Source organism: Miscanthus floridulus, chromosome 18 (genome assembly GCF_019320115.1).
Source record: "Miscanthus floridulus cultivar M001 chromosome 18, ASM1932011v1, whole genome shotgun sequence".
NCBI lineage: Eukaryota > Viridiplantae > Streptophyta > Magnoliopsida > Poales > Poaceae > Miscanthus > Miscanthus floridulus.
The window spans coordinates 57,626,671-57,645,583 of record NC_089597.1 but is presented as its reverse complement, the minus strand read 5'-3'; the positions used below and the strand labels follow the sequence as shown (position 1 = coordinate 57,645,583).

The 18,913-nt window shown below is 41.8% G+C and overlaps 1 protein-coding gene across 2 annotated transcripts; it reads left to right on the top strand.

The window, feature by feature from the left end:
- Window positions 1-1,420: 1,420 nt before the first annotated feature.
- On the top strand, window positions 1,421-18,898 carry LOC136522111 (sister chromatid cohesion protein PDS5 homolog A-like). Of its 2 annotated transcripts, XM_066515899.1 has the most exons (33): window positions 1,421-1,749; window positions 3,125-3,328; window positions 3,429-3,610; window positions 4,917-5,043; window positions 5,186-5,404; window positions 5,579-5,795; window positions 5,880-6,025; window positions 6,131-6,276; window positions 7,056-7,205; window positions 7,297-7,345; window positions 7,425-7,613; window positions 8,065-8,247; window positions 11,771-11,922; window positions 12,023-12,149; window positions 12,261-12,413; window positions 12,485-12,550; window positions 12,640-12,776; window positions 12,862-12,979; window positions 13,094-13,228; window positions 13,322-13,521; window positions 14,055-14,205; window positions 14,304-14,447; window positions 14,530-14,610; window positions 14,705-15,256; window positions 15,349-15,450; window positions 15,633-15,706; window positions 15,807-15,858; window positions 16,993-17,079; window positions 17,161-17,198; window positions 17,360-17,419; window positions 17,503-17,660; window positions 17,764-18,335; window positions 18,444-18,898. In XM_066515899.1, exons 1-33 carry the CDS (start codon window positions 1,660-1,662, stop codon window positions 18,477-18,479), a joined length of 5,097 nt encoding a protein of 1,698 aa, XP_066371996.1. In that variant the 5' UTR covers window positions 1,421-1,659; the 3' UTR covers window positions 18,480-18,898. The 2 variants fall into 2 exon arrangements, with proteins under 2 accessions (XP_066371996.1, XP_066371997.1); XM_066515900.1 differs by lacking the exon at window positions 8,065-8,247.
- The last annotated feature ends 15 nt before the right edge of the window (window positions 18,899-18,913 follow it).

Below are 18,913 nucleotides of genomic sequence, written 5' to 3'. Positions count from 1 at the left end.
ATGGAGAAAACAGTTCGGAAAAACATTATGGCGATATACGGAGATTGGAGAATATTTAAAAGAATATTAAAGCGTGACTTAGCTTTAGACGGAGCGTCTGATCGACGACGTATGGCGCTATCTGGTTGGCGTTGACGACGAGCACCTGGCAGGCGGTGAGTTGTTGGTGAAGACGGCCTCGGAGGTGGTTCCGAGATCGGATCTGCTCTCGCGGGGGCTGGCGTAGCCAGCGATGAATCGTCATCGTGGACCGATATGGATCTCCATGAGATTGTTGATGAGAACGCGTTGTTGATTTGAGGCCCATCTGGCTTACCATGGATCAAGCGCACACCCCTACCTGGCGCCAACTGTCGATAAAATATTATCGACAGTCCACCGAGGGGTATCCCGCGATGGTAGATTTGTCGGTAGGGGTGCGCGTGATCAGGAACCGGATGGTTACACAAGGCGCAGAGACAGCGATTTAGACAGGTTCGGTCCGTCTAATCGACACAATACCCTACGTCCTGTGTCTTTGATATATTGTATTGAGATGTAGTAGATAGATCTAGATGGATCGTATCCACTAGGAGAGCCCTGCCTTTTTTATATAGTATGGAGGGACAGGGTTACAAGTAAAATATTCTATTTGGTACTATACAATATCTTGCGGTGCACGCCGAGCAGCGTCGTGCACGCCTTGATCTTGTGGGCCGAGCCACCTCTGATGGTGCGACCCATGTCTTGTTTTGAGGATACCGGGGGTCATACCTCCCACAGTAAGCAAGTGCCATGCGGTCTCTCATATGTTGGTTGTCTGCAAGCAGTTCAGCCGGTAAGCAGTAGATGGCTAGAGGAGGAAGAAGGAGCGTCCCAGGCTTCCCGCGGGTGGAAATGGACGCCATTACCTCCAAACATGACATAGGTCCTGTTCGGCTTACCCCATATTCGGCTTGTTCGGCTTGTTTTTCCAGTCAGAATAGTATTTTTCTCTCACAACAATTCAGCCCGAACAGTGTTTTTCAGCCAGTTTCAGCCAAGTTTCAGAGTAGCAAATGGGCCATAATATGACAAAATGCTATTCTTAAGTAACTATTTCATCTTTCAATAGTATTTTACTTTTATGATATTTTTCGATTCTTCATCTTTTAATACCGTAGAACCAATTTTCCCAAACTGAAAACCCATCGGCGCACGCCTCGAGCGGAAGAGTGTCCAAAACAGTAAAACGGCCCGGAAACAACTCCCACCGTCTCCGTTCCCAGAATAAGTCACTGACATGGGGATCCCACGCGGTGTCGGCGCCACATCTCAGCCGGATCCGCAGCGCAGTCCCCGCGCGACAGATGGGCGCCGCGATTTCAATATCGCAGTAGTGTGGCAGCATACCCGGACCGCCGGACGGCACACTGGCTGGGCTGGACTCCGAGACCCCAACCAGAACAAGTGAACAACCCGATCCCAACCCAGCTTTGGCAAAGGCTCACGAGCTCTCCGCGTCTCTCTCTCTCCTCTCTTCCCCGCTACCCCATCACGCCAATTTCGAAACAGCGCGAGAGCAGCCAAAAGCCGAGGGAAGCCCTTCCTCTCAGATTAGAACCCAGCGAGAGCGCTTGGAGGCGGAGGCTGCGAGCTCGGTGCGCGAATTGGGCGGTCGATCCGGCGCGGCGGCCTGGTATGGCGGCCGCGGAGCAGCTGAAGGAGCTGGGGGAGAAGCTGCAGGCGGCGGCGCCGGCGCCTGCGGACGAACTCGCCAAGCTCCTCGAGGTGAGATATCCCCAAGCTTCTCCGTTTTGGTTGGCCGCGAACATTAGTCATGGACTCGGCGGTGTAGGCGCGGGCTTTGCGTGGATCTGTGGCTCAGGCGGGACAATTCGGCAGGTTTAGGGTTTAAGTTGCTGGAAGGTAAGGCGCTTGCGGTAGGGTTTCTGGTGCGAATTGGGTGCTCGGGATGCTAGGTCTGGACGGTTGGGCTTCAATTGAGCGGCGGGGAGGGTTCTGAAGGAGTGAGCTTTTGTGCGGTGGGTTGGGTAATTAGGAAGCAAAGAAGTTTGTTGTGGCAAGATTGTGCTGTTGTAGCTCTTGAATAGTCAGGCTCCTGGTGGATTTTGCTTATTCTGGCTGGAATTGTTTGGCTTGGGTCAGAGGAAGTGCCGAGGTCCAGCTCAAGTGTTTCTCTTAAGTTCCGTTTGCTGAAATTGCGGTTGCAATTTGGCACCCATAGGGTTTTTTAGTTTTTTCAGTGTTAAAGAGTGGATTGCTGTTGGCTAGGGTTTATGGGGTTTTAGCGGTACAAGAGGCCTCACTTTTCTGGTGGTTGGTGGTTGTTTCAGTTACACTAGAGGATTTATAGTAGCTAAGGGAAGTCGGAGATTTATTCTTTGAATTATTTTGGTGGTTCATGTGAATACCTTTTTTTTTAAACTAGTGCATGTTGCATGGAAATGCTGTTATAAGAATACCATTTACATGTGTTGTTTGTATCATTCCATTAAGAAGTGTCTAGCTCTAGCAGCACCTTGAATGCTGTTGTTTATATGACAGGTTTAATTTTGGCAATATTGATGCTATTTATCACAGGAGACAGTTTTGTTACGTTTGACATATGTGCACGTGTTGGAAGACACATTTGTATTGGTCTGAGTAAACACCAAATGCCTGTCCATATGTGGCAGGGAAGGAAACTGTCCAGTGAATCTTGTACTATGGGGCCACACTATTGGACCTTATATGTTCTGGTGTTGTCTGCTCTATGTTAGAATTTAGGATGTGGACAGCTCCATGGGTTCAAACTTTGGGTGTTAAATAGCATAATTTGTAGCTACTTGTTATGTTGATTTCTATTGAAGAGGAGTTTGTAGTTGCAATTGCAAACATACATAATAGCTATCCTCGTCGATAGCACTATGGCACCAGGATTTAACTGTGGAATGCTCATTTGTAATAGAGCAGTCACCAGTGTTAGTGTAGCACTGTGCCACCAGGAATTAACTGCTTACCATTGACAGGATTTCTCAACACAGGCACTGTCATGTCTTATTTTAGTATTAATAGGTTGGTCATACATACCTGTTTGATTGAAATCCTTTTCCTTCATGGTAAGTATGCCCTAGATGCTTTATTGATGCTAACAGTGCTGCAGAAAGCTGTGGAGTGCTTACATGGAATAGAGCAGTCGCCGGGGTCCTCAGTGATGGAAGCTATTCAACCAAGTCTGAAGGCTGTTACCAGAGAAGAATTGCTTAAGCATGAGGATGATAATGTCAAAGTTCTCTTGGCAGCATGTTTCTGTGAAATTACAAGAATAACTGCACCTGATGCGCCCTACAACGATGACATTTTAAGGGTAACTATCATATCCTTTAAATCACTTTGTCACTGGTTTATATAACTTTATTGAGTTTTACCATGTTTATTTGTCATTTGAGATTGTTTTCCTTGTGCAGGATATATTCTATCTGATCGTGGGTACATTTGGCGGACTAAGTGATGTTAATAGTCAATCCTTTGGCAGGAGAGTTGCTATTCTTGAAACAGTTGCTAGATACCGAGCATGTGTTGTGATGTTAGATCTTGAATGTGATGATCTTATCACAAACATGTTTCAAACATTTTTAGGAGTTGTCAGGTAATTTAACAACTCTACCGTGTCAACTACGTTTGAATAGGAGTGCTTGGAAAGCAGCTATTGATGTGCCTGAACCGTGACTAGGGGCTCTTGGTGGGTTTCAACTCTAGTCTACCCCAACTTGCTTGGGACTGACAGGCTTTGTTGTTGTTGTTGTTGTTGTACCGTGTCAACTACGTCAGTGCCTCTTGTGGCAGAGCATGAATACTCGAATATTGCTTTTGAGTTTAATTTCTCACTATTTGTTTTGTAAAGAAATTCTACAAGAAAGATAGTCCAATGGAATTTACTTGTCCTTCTTTGAACATGATTTATGCTACTTCACTATGCATATAATTTCCTTTTGGTCTTTTCGTCGTATTTATTTCTAAACTTATAAGTGTGTGTTGTTGAGGCCTGAATTTGAAGATCTCAAAATCTGCACAAACCATATACTGCTTAGCAACATAGGCATTAAACCCTTACTACCATTTTATAGTGTGAAACACTATGAAGGAACTGTTTGATAGATAAAATCATAAGGAAAATAATTGTTTCAAAGACAGTTGGAGGAAAGTAAATGGTACGAAGGGCTTGGTTTACAAAGTTTAAGATGTGTATGGAGTGCCACTTCACAACTTGAATTGTATGGGGAACTTGTTTGCAGTTTGAAGTTATAGGGATTTAACTGAATGATATTTAGGGGGAAGTAGATAATTTAATATGAAACTTTTAATGCATGGTGATCTGCTTTGATTTGTACAGCAGTCCTGAAAATTTTAAACCCTATGAAGGGATCATTTTATTTATGGAAAATTGTTGTACATCTGTGGGTGTTTTTTGTCTGGAATAGCTATTTGCGAATGACACACTACCAAGTCATAGTATTGATATGTGGGTTAGCGCTTTAGCAGCTTTGATATCTGTAAGAGTACCTGTATGTGGGTTAACAGCCTTGATTTCCTTAACTGATGCTTTTGAATACTTTTGGCTAAAGCTGTTCTAGTGACTTCACAAAAAAAAAGACAAATCTTGACCAACCTAGGAGGAACTAGGTGACATTGTAAATAGGAAGAAATAAGCACTCAAATTCAAGTCGTCTTGAAGAGGACACGAACCTACTATTGTGAACATAATGCCAGATAACTTTTTTCGTGCAACATTACTGTTAGTCCTGTACTCTGGTAGAAATGTCTGCACTACTTATTAGTTTATATTTTATTTCTCCTTGTGTTTTCTTTTTCAGTTTCTTGTGTAATGCAGTAGCCTACCCCAACTTGCTTGGGATTGACAGGCTTTGTTGTTGTTGTTGTCTTGTGTAATGCAGTGACGGTCATGAAGAAAACATTGTAAAGTCAATGCAGACAATAATGATCCTAATTATAGATGAGAGTGAAGATATACAGGAGAGTCTTCTACGTGTACTGTTGTCAGCATTGGGGCAGAAAAAAACTGTGAGTACCTTTTCTTTTAAGATGATCTGATACATTTTACAGATTCCAAGAAGATCATTGGTACTTTCTTCCTCTGCTGTTTCAATCTATTCATATATTTTCTTTCTAATAAAAAACTATTTCTGCAACTTCTTATAACTAGGGAGCTGCAATGTCTGCGTGTAAACTTGCTTGCAGTGTCATCGAGCATTCTGCTACAAAGCTTGAACCTTACATAAAGAAGTTTCTAACGTCATCATGGGCTGGGAATGGCAGTTCTTCTAATGATCAAATTGATCACCAGGGAATCGTATTTGATTTATATCAGTGTGCTCCGAAGGTTCTTAAGGTGATCGTGCCATATATTACTGGGGAGCTACTGGTATGAAATTGTCTCACATTTTTCTCAAAATGTTAAATGAAAGTTGGGAACAGAAACTCTCTCACATTTTTCTCAAAGAACAGTTCAAAATAAAGTGCTAATATTCTGATTTTAAGCGACTTATTTCTTTTAGATGGTATTTGTTGATGAAAGTTCATATTTAATATTTTATAGGCAGATGAAGTAGATAACCGGTCTAAGTCAGTTGAATTACTTGGGGAGATTTTTTCCTTACCTGGAGCCCCTATCGTGGAATGTTTCAAGACTCTTTTCTCAGAGTTTCTCAAGAGACTGACTGATAGAGTTGTTGAAATCCGTATTTCTGTGGTCGAGTATTTGAAGAGATGTCTAATATCAAATCCTTCCCGAGCTGAAGCTCCTGAAATCATCAGTAAGGAGCTTTCCCCCCGTTGTTGTTGATTTGATTTGACTGATCAATAAATTGTGCCTGTACTGATGGCTGTCTTCCTGGCAGAGGCACTTTGTGACAGATTGTTGGATTATGAAGAAAATGTGCGGAAGGGAGTGGTGGCTGCACTTTGTGATGTAGCTACCCATTCTCCTGATGCTATTCCAGTTGATACAATTAAAGTAGTAGCAGAGCGTGTCCGTGATAAATCGGTCGGTTCTTCTTTGCTATTCTCCATACGCTTCTGTTTTCCTTGTTTATTTTCATCTGTATGATTACTTCAAAGTATGTGTATTCTTGTTTAAAAAAAATTGCAGTTGGCTGTGAAGTGCTATACCATGGAGAGGTTGGCAGATATTTACAAGCTATACTGCCAGAGGGGTTCTGATAGCTCAACAAATTCTGATGATTTTGAGTGGATACCTGGAAAAATATTAAGATGTCTTTATGACAAAGATTTTAGGTAAGACATGACTATTGTTTGGCCATATTTTCTCTTGTCATTTGGCCCCATCAAATTGTGGCATGCCACAGTTTCTGATCACCTAGTCCATCTGTGATAGACACATTTTCTAGCTAAACTCAGTCTGATTGTGGTGCCTGATTTTGTCACCTCAAAAATTGTCTTGCCGCACTTTGCTATAACTTATTGCAGTGCGCTAGGTATTCAAACAAGCTAATTTATTCCATTTGTATGCCTTGCTGTACTTGTTCCATTATTCAAATCGTGGTTTTAAAATTATCTATTTATCATTTACATGTGTGTGGCTTCCATGCTTGCCATGCCTAGGGTGACTATGCTGCATGATTTATTTTATTTTATTTTTTAAATTGAGCTCTGCACCCTCAAAGATACATCTGTTTCTATGATTCCATATCCACCATTCCACCAAAGATCAACGAATTAAATCCCCTGCGATATTGTTCAGAGACCCTGGTTGCCCTTTCTTACCAGTTAGACACGCACTTCATGTAACTTTTTTGTAAGTTTACTGCTGGTATGTAGCGTTTTGAACATTTCTGTTGTGCATATATTCATATTTATTCCATTGTGGACATCTGATTTGTACATTATTACGTGTAAATTTGTTTAATGTTATAGCTTTTTTTGTTGAGGTGAAATGATTTTTTATCGCCTTCTTTTTGAAATGCGGTAAGGGGGAGCCCTACTGTTATTGTGTTATTTGTGGAATGGAGTGTGAGCCTATGAGATCGCCCATTTGGTTGCTTTATTTGGTGCAGGCCAGAGTCAATCGACTCTATTTTGTGTGGTTCATTGTTCCCACCAGAGTTTCCAATGAAGGGAAGAGTGAAACATTGGGTTACAGCTGCGACATACTTTGATAAAGTTGAGATGAAAGCTCTTGAACAAATTCTCCTGCAAAAGCAAAGGTCTGATCTTCTGTCTATAGATTGTGTACATTGATGTTGAGCTGTTTCTGAAAATGGTTTTGATATGTATATGTTCCCCTTTTAATATCAGATTGCAACAAGAAATGCTGAAATACATATCGCTTCGGCAACTAAGCCAGGTTAGTTTGAATCTTGAATGTATTGCAAAGTCACTGTGTGATTGATTTGGCTACCTTGTTAATTCCTTTTTTAATGCAGGAAGATGCCCCTGATCTGCAAAAAAGAATCTCTGGATGTTTCCGGAGCATCTCTCGCTTATTCAGTGACTCCGCAAAGTGTGAGGAGAACTTGAACACGCTTCATCAGCTAAAAGATGCCGATATCTGGAATATATTCACTAGCCTGCTTAATTGTTCAACTACATTCGAGAAAGCTTGGTCTCTTCGGGTACCTTCTATTTCATGCATCTTATTTTGATGTTTCTAAATCGAGTTGTAAAATAGAAAGGAAAAAAACTGAGAAAAAAGATGCCTCTTGCCTGTTCCTGATTCAAGCTTTTGCTGCTTTTCATTGCATTTGTTTCATCAATTGCTACATAGGAGCGAGATGTTTGCAAGCTAAACGTAGAAAATACTCCCTGTCCCAAATTATAGGTAGTTTTGTCTTTTTCTAGGTACATAGCTTTTGCTATGCACCTAGATATACAATATGTCTAGATATATAATAAAAGTTGTGTATCTAGAAAAACCAAAACGACCTATAAATTGGAACAGGGGGAGTAGTAGTTACCTCTGTATATTCTGCCAGTGGTCAAAGACATTTTCAATAATTTTACCTGTTTGACTTGTTCTCTGAATATGTCATACTAAGACAATTTGAATTGATATGTAATCTGCAGGCAGAGTTGCTTAAGATACATGGTGAAAAACATGTGCTTTATAATTTTGTTGGCACATTAACAATGAGATGTTCCTATTTGCTTGTAAACAAGGAGTATGCAAAAGAGATCCTTTCAGAAGCTTCTGAAAAGAAGACTTCTGGGAATACAAAACTCATCTCATCATGCATGAATCTTCTAACGGTAAGATGTGTTTTCTTTCTGTGCATCATATTGGCCACACTGTTTTGTAATGAATTATTCGTTTGTTCATATTTTTGGTATCAAGAAAGTTGAATAACTTCTGGAGTTTCTTGAATGTTTGAAATCTTGAGGTCAATTCGTTTGTTTAGTCTGATGCTTTAGAGACAATGGGTGTGTTTGGTTCATGTTTAAGAGCTAGCCTGGCTAGCCAACTAAGCCTGGGCAACTAGAGCCTGGCTTGGATAGTACAAGACACACTTGTTTGGTTGCAATGGTTGGCTTAGCCTGGCTTTCCTAGGATGTGTTTGGTTGGATGCTTTGTCTAGGTAGAATCACCACATCCATGAACAGGTAAGTTCACCCCTATTGAAACATTTCATCAAACTCCTGCTCTGCGCCTGCTCTTCCTCCCTCCTCTGCCTGCTCTTGCTCGTCGGCGTGCACAGCCGGTGAGATCCGGAAGGATGTGCCCGAGGTAGAAGAGGCCGGTCGCACGCCAGCTGCTCCGGCGACAACACCGGTCCCATTCCCAACTCAATCTCGCCATGGAAGCAGAACAACTCGGCTGCGGCCATCGAGGCCTCGTCGGGCCCGCTCGCCACCGCGGTCATCGATTCTCCACCGGTGCTACGGACGAGCAGCAGCGAGCACCTAGGGAGCACAGTGGCGAGCAGGGGCGAGCACGTGGGGAGCACAGCGGCGAGCACCGGCGAGCACCTCGTCCGACGCCATGGCACACGCCATTGATGCGCGAGAACGGCGAGCACCTGTTCCGCATCCCCATTCCGCACCTCCGCATCTCCACTTCACACCTTCGCACCTCCACTCCACACCTCCGCACCTGGTCCCAAATCAGCAAATCCCCAGCGCAAGCGGCGCCGTCGGCAACGGTTCGACAACGACCGGGGAAGCCGCGATGCCAACTCATTCCGTCGAGTGCCCTAGCTTCCTGAGCGTCGCCGCCGCGTGAGACCACTGCTGCGCAGCGAGCCGCGCTTCCCCAGCCACACAAGAGGAACCGCCGCGTGATGCAGGCCATCCCCGGAACCGCCGTGATGGAGGACGAGCAGGGGACCACTGGTGGAGAGGACGAGCAGGGGACCTCCGACGGGTGGTGGCTAGGTGCTCGCCTGCCTTCTCGACTCAACTGGGAGGTGACCGGATGGGAGACGAGGCCCTGGCCAAGCCTGGCTCCCAAAAAACGCCCGCTCCCTGCGTTTTCCTGGAGCCAGGAGGTGGGTCGGTGGCTCTCTGAAGCCTGGCTTCGGACTCAAAACAGGCAACCAAATAGCTCAAAGGTGGCTCTGTGGAGCCTGGTTGGGGGTTAGCCACCCAACCAAACACACCCAATGTAGCTAGACCTGGAAGTGGATTTGGATCATCCATAGTCTAAACGGACTTAACCTGTTCTAGATTGAACTGGATGGACGACGTCTGGATGTGGATATCCGCTGTCGCAGGATCCAAACCCATTGGATTGGATTGGATACATAGACCCGCATATCCAAAAATCCATTGGGCATCTCCCCCCGCTCCCCTCCCCTCCCGCTGCCTCTCCCTGGCGGCGTGCCTTCACCCGCCGGCTCGTCGCGACCGCCTACGCTGGCCTGAATTCATCCCACCCCCTCCTTGCGATGTGGGTCGTCTCCTCCGCTCTTCTGTTTAGCCTCCTTGCCCGCGATGGCTTTGGGCGCAGACGCCGCAGCGGCGGGGGTGGTGGCGTCGTTTCCTCTGCCCTCCTGTTCAGCCTCCTCGCCCTTGGTGTGCACGCGCCGGCCCCCGGGGGCACGTCTCGAGATTACTCCGGCGATGGATGTGTACGATGACTGCGTGGAGATGGAGGGCTCTGACTCTGAGATCCTCAACCCCGCCACGCGCACGGCTGCACAAAACGTCGCGCAGGCCCCCCCCCCCCCCCGCAGAAGACCACGACGACGACGAGGTGGTCCTCGTCCTTGGCTCCGGCGTGCCCTCTGCAGCAATGGACAGCGTGACGTACCCTTGTCCTGATGTGCCCATGGTGCCTCTCAGCTCCACCGTACCCCCGGGCCCCGACGTATCCCGATGGTATACAGAAGAGGGTGCGGCGTCTCCTTATGTTGAGATTATTTGGATGAATGGATTGGACTGGTGTTGGACTGGATTGGGTTGGATGTTTCAAAAATATATTTGGTTTGGATTTGACTGGTGCTTTCCTCAACGTGGATCTCTTTTGGATTGGTTTTGATGGACGTGGATCTTAATCCACTTCCAGGTCTAAATGTAGCTAAAAGGTAGGCAAATGAGTTATGACAGAATAGTTATATAAAAGATAGGGTACAGTGAGATAAGTCACAAAAATTTAGAAATTAGAATTAACTACACTTGTAGCTTTCCAGGGTAAGATAGCCTGTGGTGCGGCATGGTTATCGGTAACAAAGGGTTTTCTTTTTTATTTGGTGGTGGCTGATGACAAAGGCCTAGGGCGTTTAATCATTTATATTTTCGAATACGCAGGAGGGCTGCATATAATTGCAGTAACATAATTTGTAACATCTGCACATATGAACTCATGAGCCAAAACTCTTGTTATGGTGCTACCGTGCAATCTTAATGATGTATGTGCCATTCCCAGCCCAGGTGAATGGTCTTTTATCTTGGGTTTAAGATGTGGCTTTCTTTCCTTCTATTTGGTTTACTGAGGACTGGCTTTAATTGAAATGTCTCATGACACATCTGTGTACAACCTCTAACAATATACATGGATGAATGATTTGGTAATGGAGTTGCTGATGTAGGTTAAATACTGTTGCAAGATGTTATGGTGCATGGGTCTCAGGCCTGTACCAAGTTGGTTAGCTTGCCTGTTAAGTTAATTAGGATGAGCTAAAGGAAGTTTGAGCTTGTCAGGGATTGCCACTGGTAGTGTGGTCGTGGTGGTAGGGTGTGCAGTTGTGATGCCACAAACCAGGGTTCAAACCCTGGGTCTAAAAAAAAAAAGGCCTTGCTGGGTTCTGCCACTTTTAGTGTGTTACCTGGTGGCCTGGCCTTCGGTCCCTTTTCTCGACCTATGTTGAGATCCTGTTCTTAATGCAATGCCTCGGTGGGCCCCCAGGGGTTCATTTTTTTTTCTAAACATGGATCATTGGGGTTAGGCTATATTGTATCCAATCTATGAGCCACTTAGGGTTACATTAGATTAGATCCAATATCTGAGGATTTCAAGTAACATCTCTATACATTGATAGGAGCTTCAATAAAGTCAAAAGAATGATTGGAATGAGAAGTTCTTGCTGCTCCTAGGCTCTTGCACCCGGTGCCGACAGTTACTTCTCTCACTTCACCCAATTCCCAGGAACATAACACAATTCTCATAGCATCCCCTAACATCACTGACTATATTACTCGTGTTTATATAAAAAGACCTTTGCAAGTACAATGATGTTTTCTTAGTGGAAGTACTTGTATCTCCAATGTACTGTGATGTCCCTTCGTTCAAATATTGTTTTAATGCTTCTAACCTCTTAATCCGTTCTTTGTGCAGGCAATATCTAGTTTCTTTCCGTCTCTTTTGTCTGGACTTGAAGAAGACATTGTTGAACTCCTGAAAGAGGATAATGAAGTGCTTAAAGAGGGTATTGCACATGTGTTATCGAAGGCTGGTGGCAATATTCGTGAACAGCTAGCCTCAACAAGGTGCAGCTTCTTAAGAGCATCTTGTTTTTGGGATCCTATGATCTGTCTTGATACTAACTACCAAGGTTACGTAACTAAATTGATGTGGCTTCTATTTCAGTTCCCTTGATCTTCTATTAGAGCGTTTATGCTTAGAGGGTACACGGAGGCAGGCTAAATACTCTGTTCATGCACTTGCTGCCATTACAAAAGATGATGGTCTTATGTCACTATCTGTTCTTTACAAGGTATCAATTGCAAACTTAATTCCTTCTGTTACTATTTTCCCATGCTATAGCATATACTATTGACAGCTCAAGTACATTATTTAATTATTTGTTTCATTTGCAACCTTGTAGAGGCTTGTGGATTTGTTGGAAGAGAAGAAAGTGAATATACCATCTATCTTGCAATCTTTGGGCTGTATAGCCCAGATAGCGATGCCAATTTTTGAAACACGGAAAGAAGAGATAATAAGTTTCATAACTAAAAAAATTCTTGAGTGCAATGATGTAAGACTTGCTCTCTTTAAATTCCCAATTCTATTTTATACCATTGCCATCACATTTCCATGTGCCCACAGGATATGGTTCAAAATTCTTCTAATAAATCTGAATGGGGTGATAGTACACAGAATTGTTTGCTGAAGGTCAGTGAAATTATGGTATTCTACTTACAATCCAACCATCAATGGCCCTTGACTGTTGGTTATGTCTCTTGTGTTATATTATTTTGCAGATTTATGGCATTAAAACTTTGGTGAAGAGCTATCTACCTTGCAAAGATGCTCATGCACAGCCAGGAATAGAGAAGTTAATTGATATTCTGAAGAATATTCTTACCTATGGTGATATATCTCCAAATATGGTCTCAAGGTACCAGTAGATACATACCCTTCAATTGTGATGTAGACATTCTACACTATTACTATATAATATTAAATATTTTATATCACTGCAGTGCTGTTGATAAGGCCCATTTGAGGCTTGCAGCAGCAAAAGCTGTTCTCCGCTTATCAAAACAATGGGACCATAAAGTGCCTGTTGATGTATTTTATTTGACTTTGAGGATTTCACAGGTATTTCCTTGGGACGATGCTGCTTGGCATGCTTCCTCTTTGTTATCTTTTGTATTTTTTTTCTTTTGTATTATGTCACCATCTTTGTACATTCATATTTCTATTCTTTTCCAGGATGATTTTCCTCAGGTGAGGAAATTATTTCTTTGTAAAGTACTTCAATATATCAAGGAAAGGGCCTTGGATGCAAAATATGCTTGTGCCTTCATGTTTGGTGTTAATGATTATCATGCCCCGCAGTATGAAGAGGTTCATATTGTTAACAAGCCTACAAACTGATTCTATTTGAAAGATAATCAATTGAGTCTCATTTTTACTTTCTCTTGTTTCCATGCATTTCAGTTCAAGCACAATCTGACTGAAGTGGTTCAGATATGCCAACAAGTTAAGATGCGCCAACTTTCAGTCCAAGCAGATATGAATTTGCTGACAGCTTACCCAGAATACATAATTTCCTTTTTGGTTCATGCCCTCGCTCATGATCCTTCATCCCCAGACATCGAAGAACATGAAAATGTCAAAGCATTTGGTCCACTTTACTGGTATCTAATATAGCTCTTTCTGTGCTGCTCTCTTGTTATCATGAATTTACTTGTCTTGTTCAAAAATAATATTTCATAATCTGCACCCTTGCATTGAAATATGTTAGGACATCACGGATTCGGTGCAATTTACTGGTATCTGATAATAACTTCATGTTCTAGTTTGTTATCGGCATAATTATTCTATTCAATTTTACTTGATATCATGCTTGAACATTGCTTGCCTTTATAATGTTGATGGGTTGCATTTTGACAATAGGGTAAATTGTTGGCCCTAAAATGGGTTCCAATATTGTGAAGGATTTGCTTGGCATGGGCCAACCAAATCCCACAGTTGCTAAAAGGTTGCATTTCATGTGGGTTATTCCCAATGATGCACCATTAGCTGTTAATGTAATGTAAGGTCCATTCTAGTTTATTTTGTAAAGTGTGGAATCATTGGGCTAAGGAATCAAAATGTGTTTACCTTGACCCTTCTAGCTGAAATAGCCTGTGGTTCTACATGCATATATTTATGAAAAAACTTTTTCCAGGCGACTATATCTGATTCTTTCAATCCTCCTGGGGGAAGAAGGTTTGCAACATAGTGTTCCAGGCATGAAAAAGGACAGCTTCACTACAATAATATCTATATTCAAAAGTATCAAATCTTCACAGGATGTGGTTGATGGAAATAAGACCAAGGTAAAAATTTGTTTTGACTGTGCATTCTCTTCATTTGGGTTGCTGTACATGATCGTTGCTACTAAGTGCGACTTAATGTTCTTATATGCTGTTTGCAGACTCTGTGTGCTATATGTGATCTTGGTACTCTTATTGCAAAGAGGTTATGCCAAGACAAAACGAGTTTATCAGAAGCTCAAACAGTTCCATTGCCTGCTCAACTTTACGCGCCGCTTCAGGATAACCAAAATGAAAATTCTGTGGTGTGTGCTCCAACAAATCATGAAATAACTGCTTGATAGTTCATAAGGCTTCTGGTATTGATAGTTATGTAATATTGTGCAGGAGAATTATGAGCAGATTTGGCTGGGATGTGAGAAAATACTGGCTCATTTTGAGGCTGTAATGACTGCAAACATGGATAAGGTATTTAATGCATAATAGGTTGTTGATATTGTACCTCAGCTTTCTTTATCTGTTGTCTCAACTGCACTATTTTGTTTTTTTAATGTATTTCCAGGTTGAATCTCCCAAACATAAGATGCTTATTGACGTGACTGATGAATTTGGAAATGAAGTTCCTCTTGGGAAAATTGTCAAACTTCTTAAATCGCGAGGAGAAAAGAAGGCGGGGAAAAAGCAGAAGGCACCATCTAGTAGTTCAGTAAATGCAGGGAACGATGATGATGTCCTGGGTTTAGTAAGAGAAATTAACTTGAACAACCAAGAAGATTTGGAGAAATCGCCAAAGGGCAAGCCTAAGAAGCACCAGACAGATACAAAAGATAGTAACAAGAAACCGCTTGATTTTTCTTCACCTAAACGCAAAAGATCAATTTCTAAGAGTAGACCACATTCAGCAAAAGGTAGTAAAAACAGTGATGAGCGTCTACTACATACTCCTAACACAGAGAGAACCACTATCTCCTTGGAAACTAAATTGAAGGAGAAAAACAGAGATGATTCAACTGATACGGAACTGTTAGTATCTCCTAGCACTAAAACCCCTGTATCAAAAGGAAATAGGGGTGCGAAGAAATCCCATATCGATACTTTGAACAGTATCCCAAAGGTGATTTCTTACGTCTCTATGGTATCTATGTATCAACAAAACTTTTGAGGTTTAGTTTATGATTTTTTTCAATTCTTATTCAACCTTTTCAGAAGTCTGCTGATTCAGACAGTACTAAGAGAACTGTTGAACCGAGAAGTCTAAATGGGTCACTCAAAAGGCAAAAGTCAAAACCAATTTCTGGTTTAGTAAAGGTAATGATTAATTGATTATAATTCTATTCTATTCTATAAGCCCATTGTGTTAGCCACAACTTTTGTGCAAATCATGCCAATCATTGGAAGGAAGCATATATATTCTTGGCTATATTCAGATTTGTGCAAACAATTTTCCTTCTATTGTCTTGTGGCTGCTAAGAATGTGTTTATGCCTGCAGTGCGCAACACAGGACTCAAGCGGTAAAGACTTGATAGGACACCGAATAAAAGTTTGGTGGCCTTTGGATAAGAGGTATCTTGTCTTGTAAATGTTATTGTTATCTGTACTATGTTATTGCAATTAGTTTATTACTGAAGGTGGGGTTGATTTTAAGTTTTTTTTTTGTTATTAGATTTTATGAAGGTGCCGTGCAATCATACGATTCATCCAAGAAAAAACATACGGTAAGCTCCCCTAAATGACGCATTAATAGTTTATTCTCTGTAATTTGTTTCATCCATCTTTACTGCTGTAAGTACGACCGTAAAGAACAGTTTACTTGTGTTTGGACACTTTCTATGTTGGTGAATGCAACTGAGTATTTGTAAATGTAATGACTTTTTCTGGTCTGCCTTGGATTGTTATTAAATGTGTAGGGTAGGTACTGCTGTTGTTGCTTAAAAACTTGACTTTTTCTGGTCTGCCTTGTATTGTTATTAAATGAGTAAGGTAGGTACTACTGTTGTTGCTTAAAAACTTTAGTGTCACAGAATATTAGTTTATACTTGTGTTTTAAATCATGATTATTGTAATGACTTGTGGCATCTGAAGCTGTTGCAAACATCTGGTTCCTTTAGTGTTTGCTATGTAGTGTCTTTGTTGTTTATTGCCTATGTAACACTTTTGTACGTTTCAATCTATCTCAGCTAAAATGTTATTTCCACAGAAATTTTAAAATTGAACTTTTTAGATAAATATTTGATATTTTGAAGCTTACAAATAAATACTTCGATTAAGTATATTTAAGAAAATATTTCCATTAAGTAACACAGTGTGTATTTGATCATTTTAAATTTTAAATCTGAAAATGGTATACAAAACACCGTATCTGTAGCCTCTTCCACTTCTCTTTGCTTAATGAAATGACACGCATGGGTATGCTGTATTGTTTGAGGAAAAAACACAATATATGTCATTTCTTTGTGTAAAGAAGTGTTTACTCAGGTACCATTACCGGCCCTCACATGATGATTTTGCACAGGATTTTGCAAGTACAAAATGACAATTAGCTGCTGCTATTTAAGCCACTTGCAAATCGCCAATACCACTATAGCAGCTGTGCTTTAGCAGTGTGTATTTATGCTTTAGGTCACCTTTCCAAAAGGTGAAAAATACTGAACCACTGGTATAACTTTAGTATGTTTATACCACTGGACTGTGAGTGCTTGGTGCTCACAGTAGCAACTTTCAGTTACACATAGTATCAACTCAATGCCATTTCAACATGTGGAAGTTGTAGAGATGATAATTTCAGTCCAAACTGTTAGAAATTTGTAGACACAGTGGATGTACTTATACGATTTTACTTCCCTTCATAGGTGCTATACGATGACGGAGATGTTGAAGTGCTTAGCTTGGCTAAAGAGAAGTGGATACTGATTGAAAGTAATGACTCATCAGTGAAGGTGGAGTATTATTAATGCTTTCCTTGTCTTTTTCAATGTAAAAGAGACTGTTGACTCATTTTTGTTTACTCAATATTGCAGAAGCAAAAGAAGGATCATCTTGGGACAAACCAAGGAAGGTAAGCTGTGCCACTGTTGGAAGCTAAGAAACAAGCCCATACACAGCATTGGATTGGATTAACATAAATAACTAAACATAAATTTAGTATTGAAGTCCTCTGTATATGTATAGTAACATGTGGTGTCATTTATAAAGTATTGACACCTAGTCACCTTGCAGAGCACTGGAGAGAACTAGCAGCAGCAAGTCTCCGCCTAGCCAACTGAAGTCAAAAAAGAGGTGAGCCAGTATGGATTTGAAATGTGGTAATGATTCAGTTTCGTAACCATGGTGCAATTCATCTGTTTACTCCATCTTTATAGGTCCTTACCTCCAAAGAAGAAAGGGCAACCAAAGAACAAACGAAGAAAGACTGCAGGAAGAAACAATTCTGTCGAAGAGGGTAGTGGAGCTGGTGGTAATGATTCAGATTCATCCAGTTCACTTGTTCATTCAGATGTTGACAAAGATGTAAACTCTGGTACGATTGCTTAATGAGTTATCAGTGATTGTATGAGCCTGTTGTTTCCATGATATGCATGACTTCGTCATAGCTGAGCCTAATGTGTTCTTTTATACCACAGATAGCCACATGGAGGAAGTAGTAGTTAGCTCAGCTGAGAAAGAGAAGGCCAGGAAAGATTCTAAAGATGTGAAAATAAAAGAGAAGTCAGGGAAGGACACCAAAGGCATGGAAATGAAAGAGAAGGCAAGGAAGGACTCCAAAGGCGTGGAAACAAAAGAGAAATCAGAGAAGGGCTCCAAAGACATGGAAACGAAAGAGAAGGCAGGGAAGGACTCCAAAGACGTGGAAACGAAAGAGAAGGCAGGGAAGGATTCCAAAGACGTGGAAATGAAAGAGAAGGTAGGGAAGGTGTCCAAAGATGGAAAAATGAAAGAGAAGGCAGGGAAAGAATCGAAAGATACAGAAGTGAAAGAGAAGCCAGTGAAGGACTCAAAAGATGTAAAAATGAAAGAGAAGGCAGGGAAAGAGTCCAAATACGTGGAAGTGAAAGAGAAGGCAGGGAAGGACTCAAAAGATGTCGAAACGAAAGGGAAGGCAGGAAAGGAGTCCAAAGATGTGGAAATGAAAGATGTGGAAAAGCTTGATGACCATACTTTGAGCAACAAGGTGGAATCAGACAATGAAACTCTTGTGAGTGCATTCTGTGTTCCGAACCTAACCTATGTTTTGATACTGAACCCAATCTTCTCGTCTTTTGATTTAATATTCTCACTAATTTGTTTCGTGTTGAATGTGCAGATCGTGTGGAAAAAACGTACAGCAAAAGCAACATAGTCTTGCTTTCTCAGCTGACCATTCATAGTAGGATGCAGATTTCACAGGCAGGCAGTCGTTCGGGAATGTGGATATCTCATTGATTGACCCCTTGCAATTGACAGTTGTAATGTAGGAAATGTTTGTTTCGATAGCAACATGTTAGTATAGAACAGTGGAATAGGATTTGTTTGTAATGTTATTAGAAGCGGGCACCTGTTGCCCATTAAGCTATGGCATGGCATCCCCGGGTTGTCTTGTATATCTTAGAGAGGGTCAGTGGTTATGTAACATATCTATTAGCTCTTTTGCAGGACATAGTGCTTTGTCGTTAAACTCTTGTAGAAATGTTGTAGGCAATAAACCAGTGACACTTGTAAAACTAGCTGTGGGCATCCAATTTTTGGCCCCCGTTTGATTGCCCTAGTACTTTGGATCTAGATCTGACGCTGGAG

Excerpts from the sequence above, each read along its gene's own strand:
- LOC136522111 (XM_066515899.1), top strand. The coding sequence starts at position 1,660 with ATGGCGGCCGCGGAGCAGCTGAAGGAGCTGGGGGAGAAGCTGCAGGCG. Across the intron at positions 5,405-5,578 it reads ATATTACTGGGGAGCTACTG|GCAGATGAAGTAGATAACCG; the intron begins GTATGAAATTGT and ends AATATTTTATAG. Across the intron at positions 12,551-12,639 it reads CACAGAATTGTTTGCTGAAG|ATTTATGGCATTAAAACTTT; the intron begins GTCAGTGAAATT and ends ATTATTTTGCAG.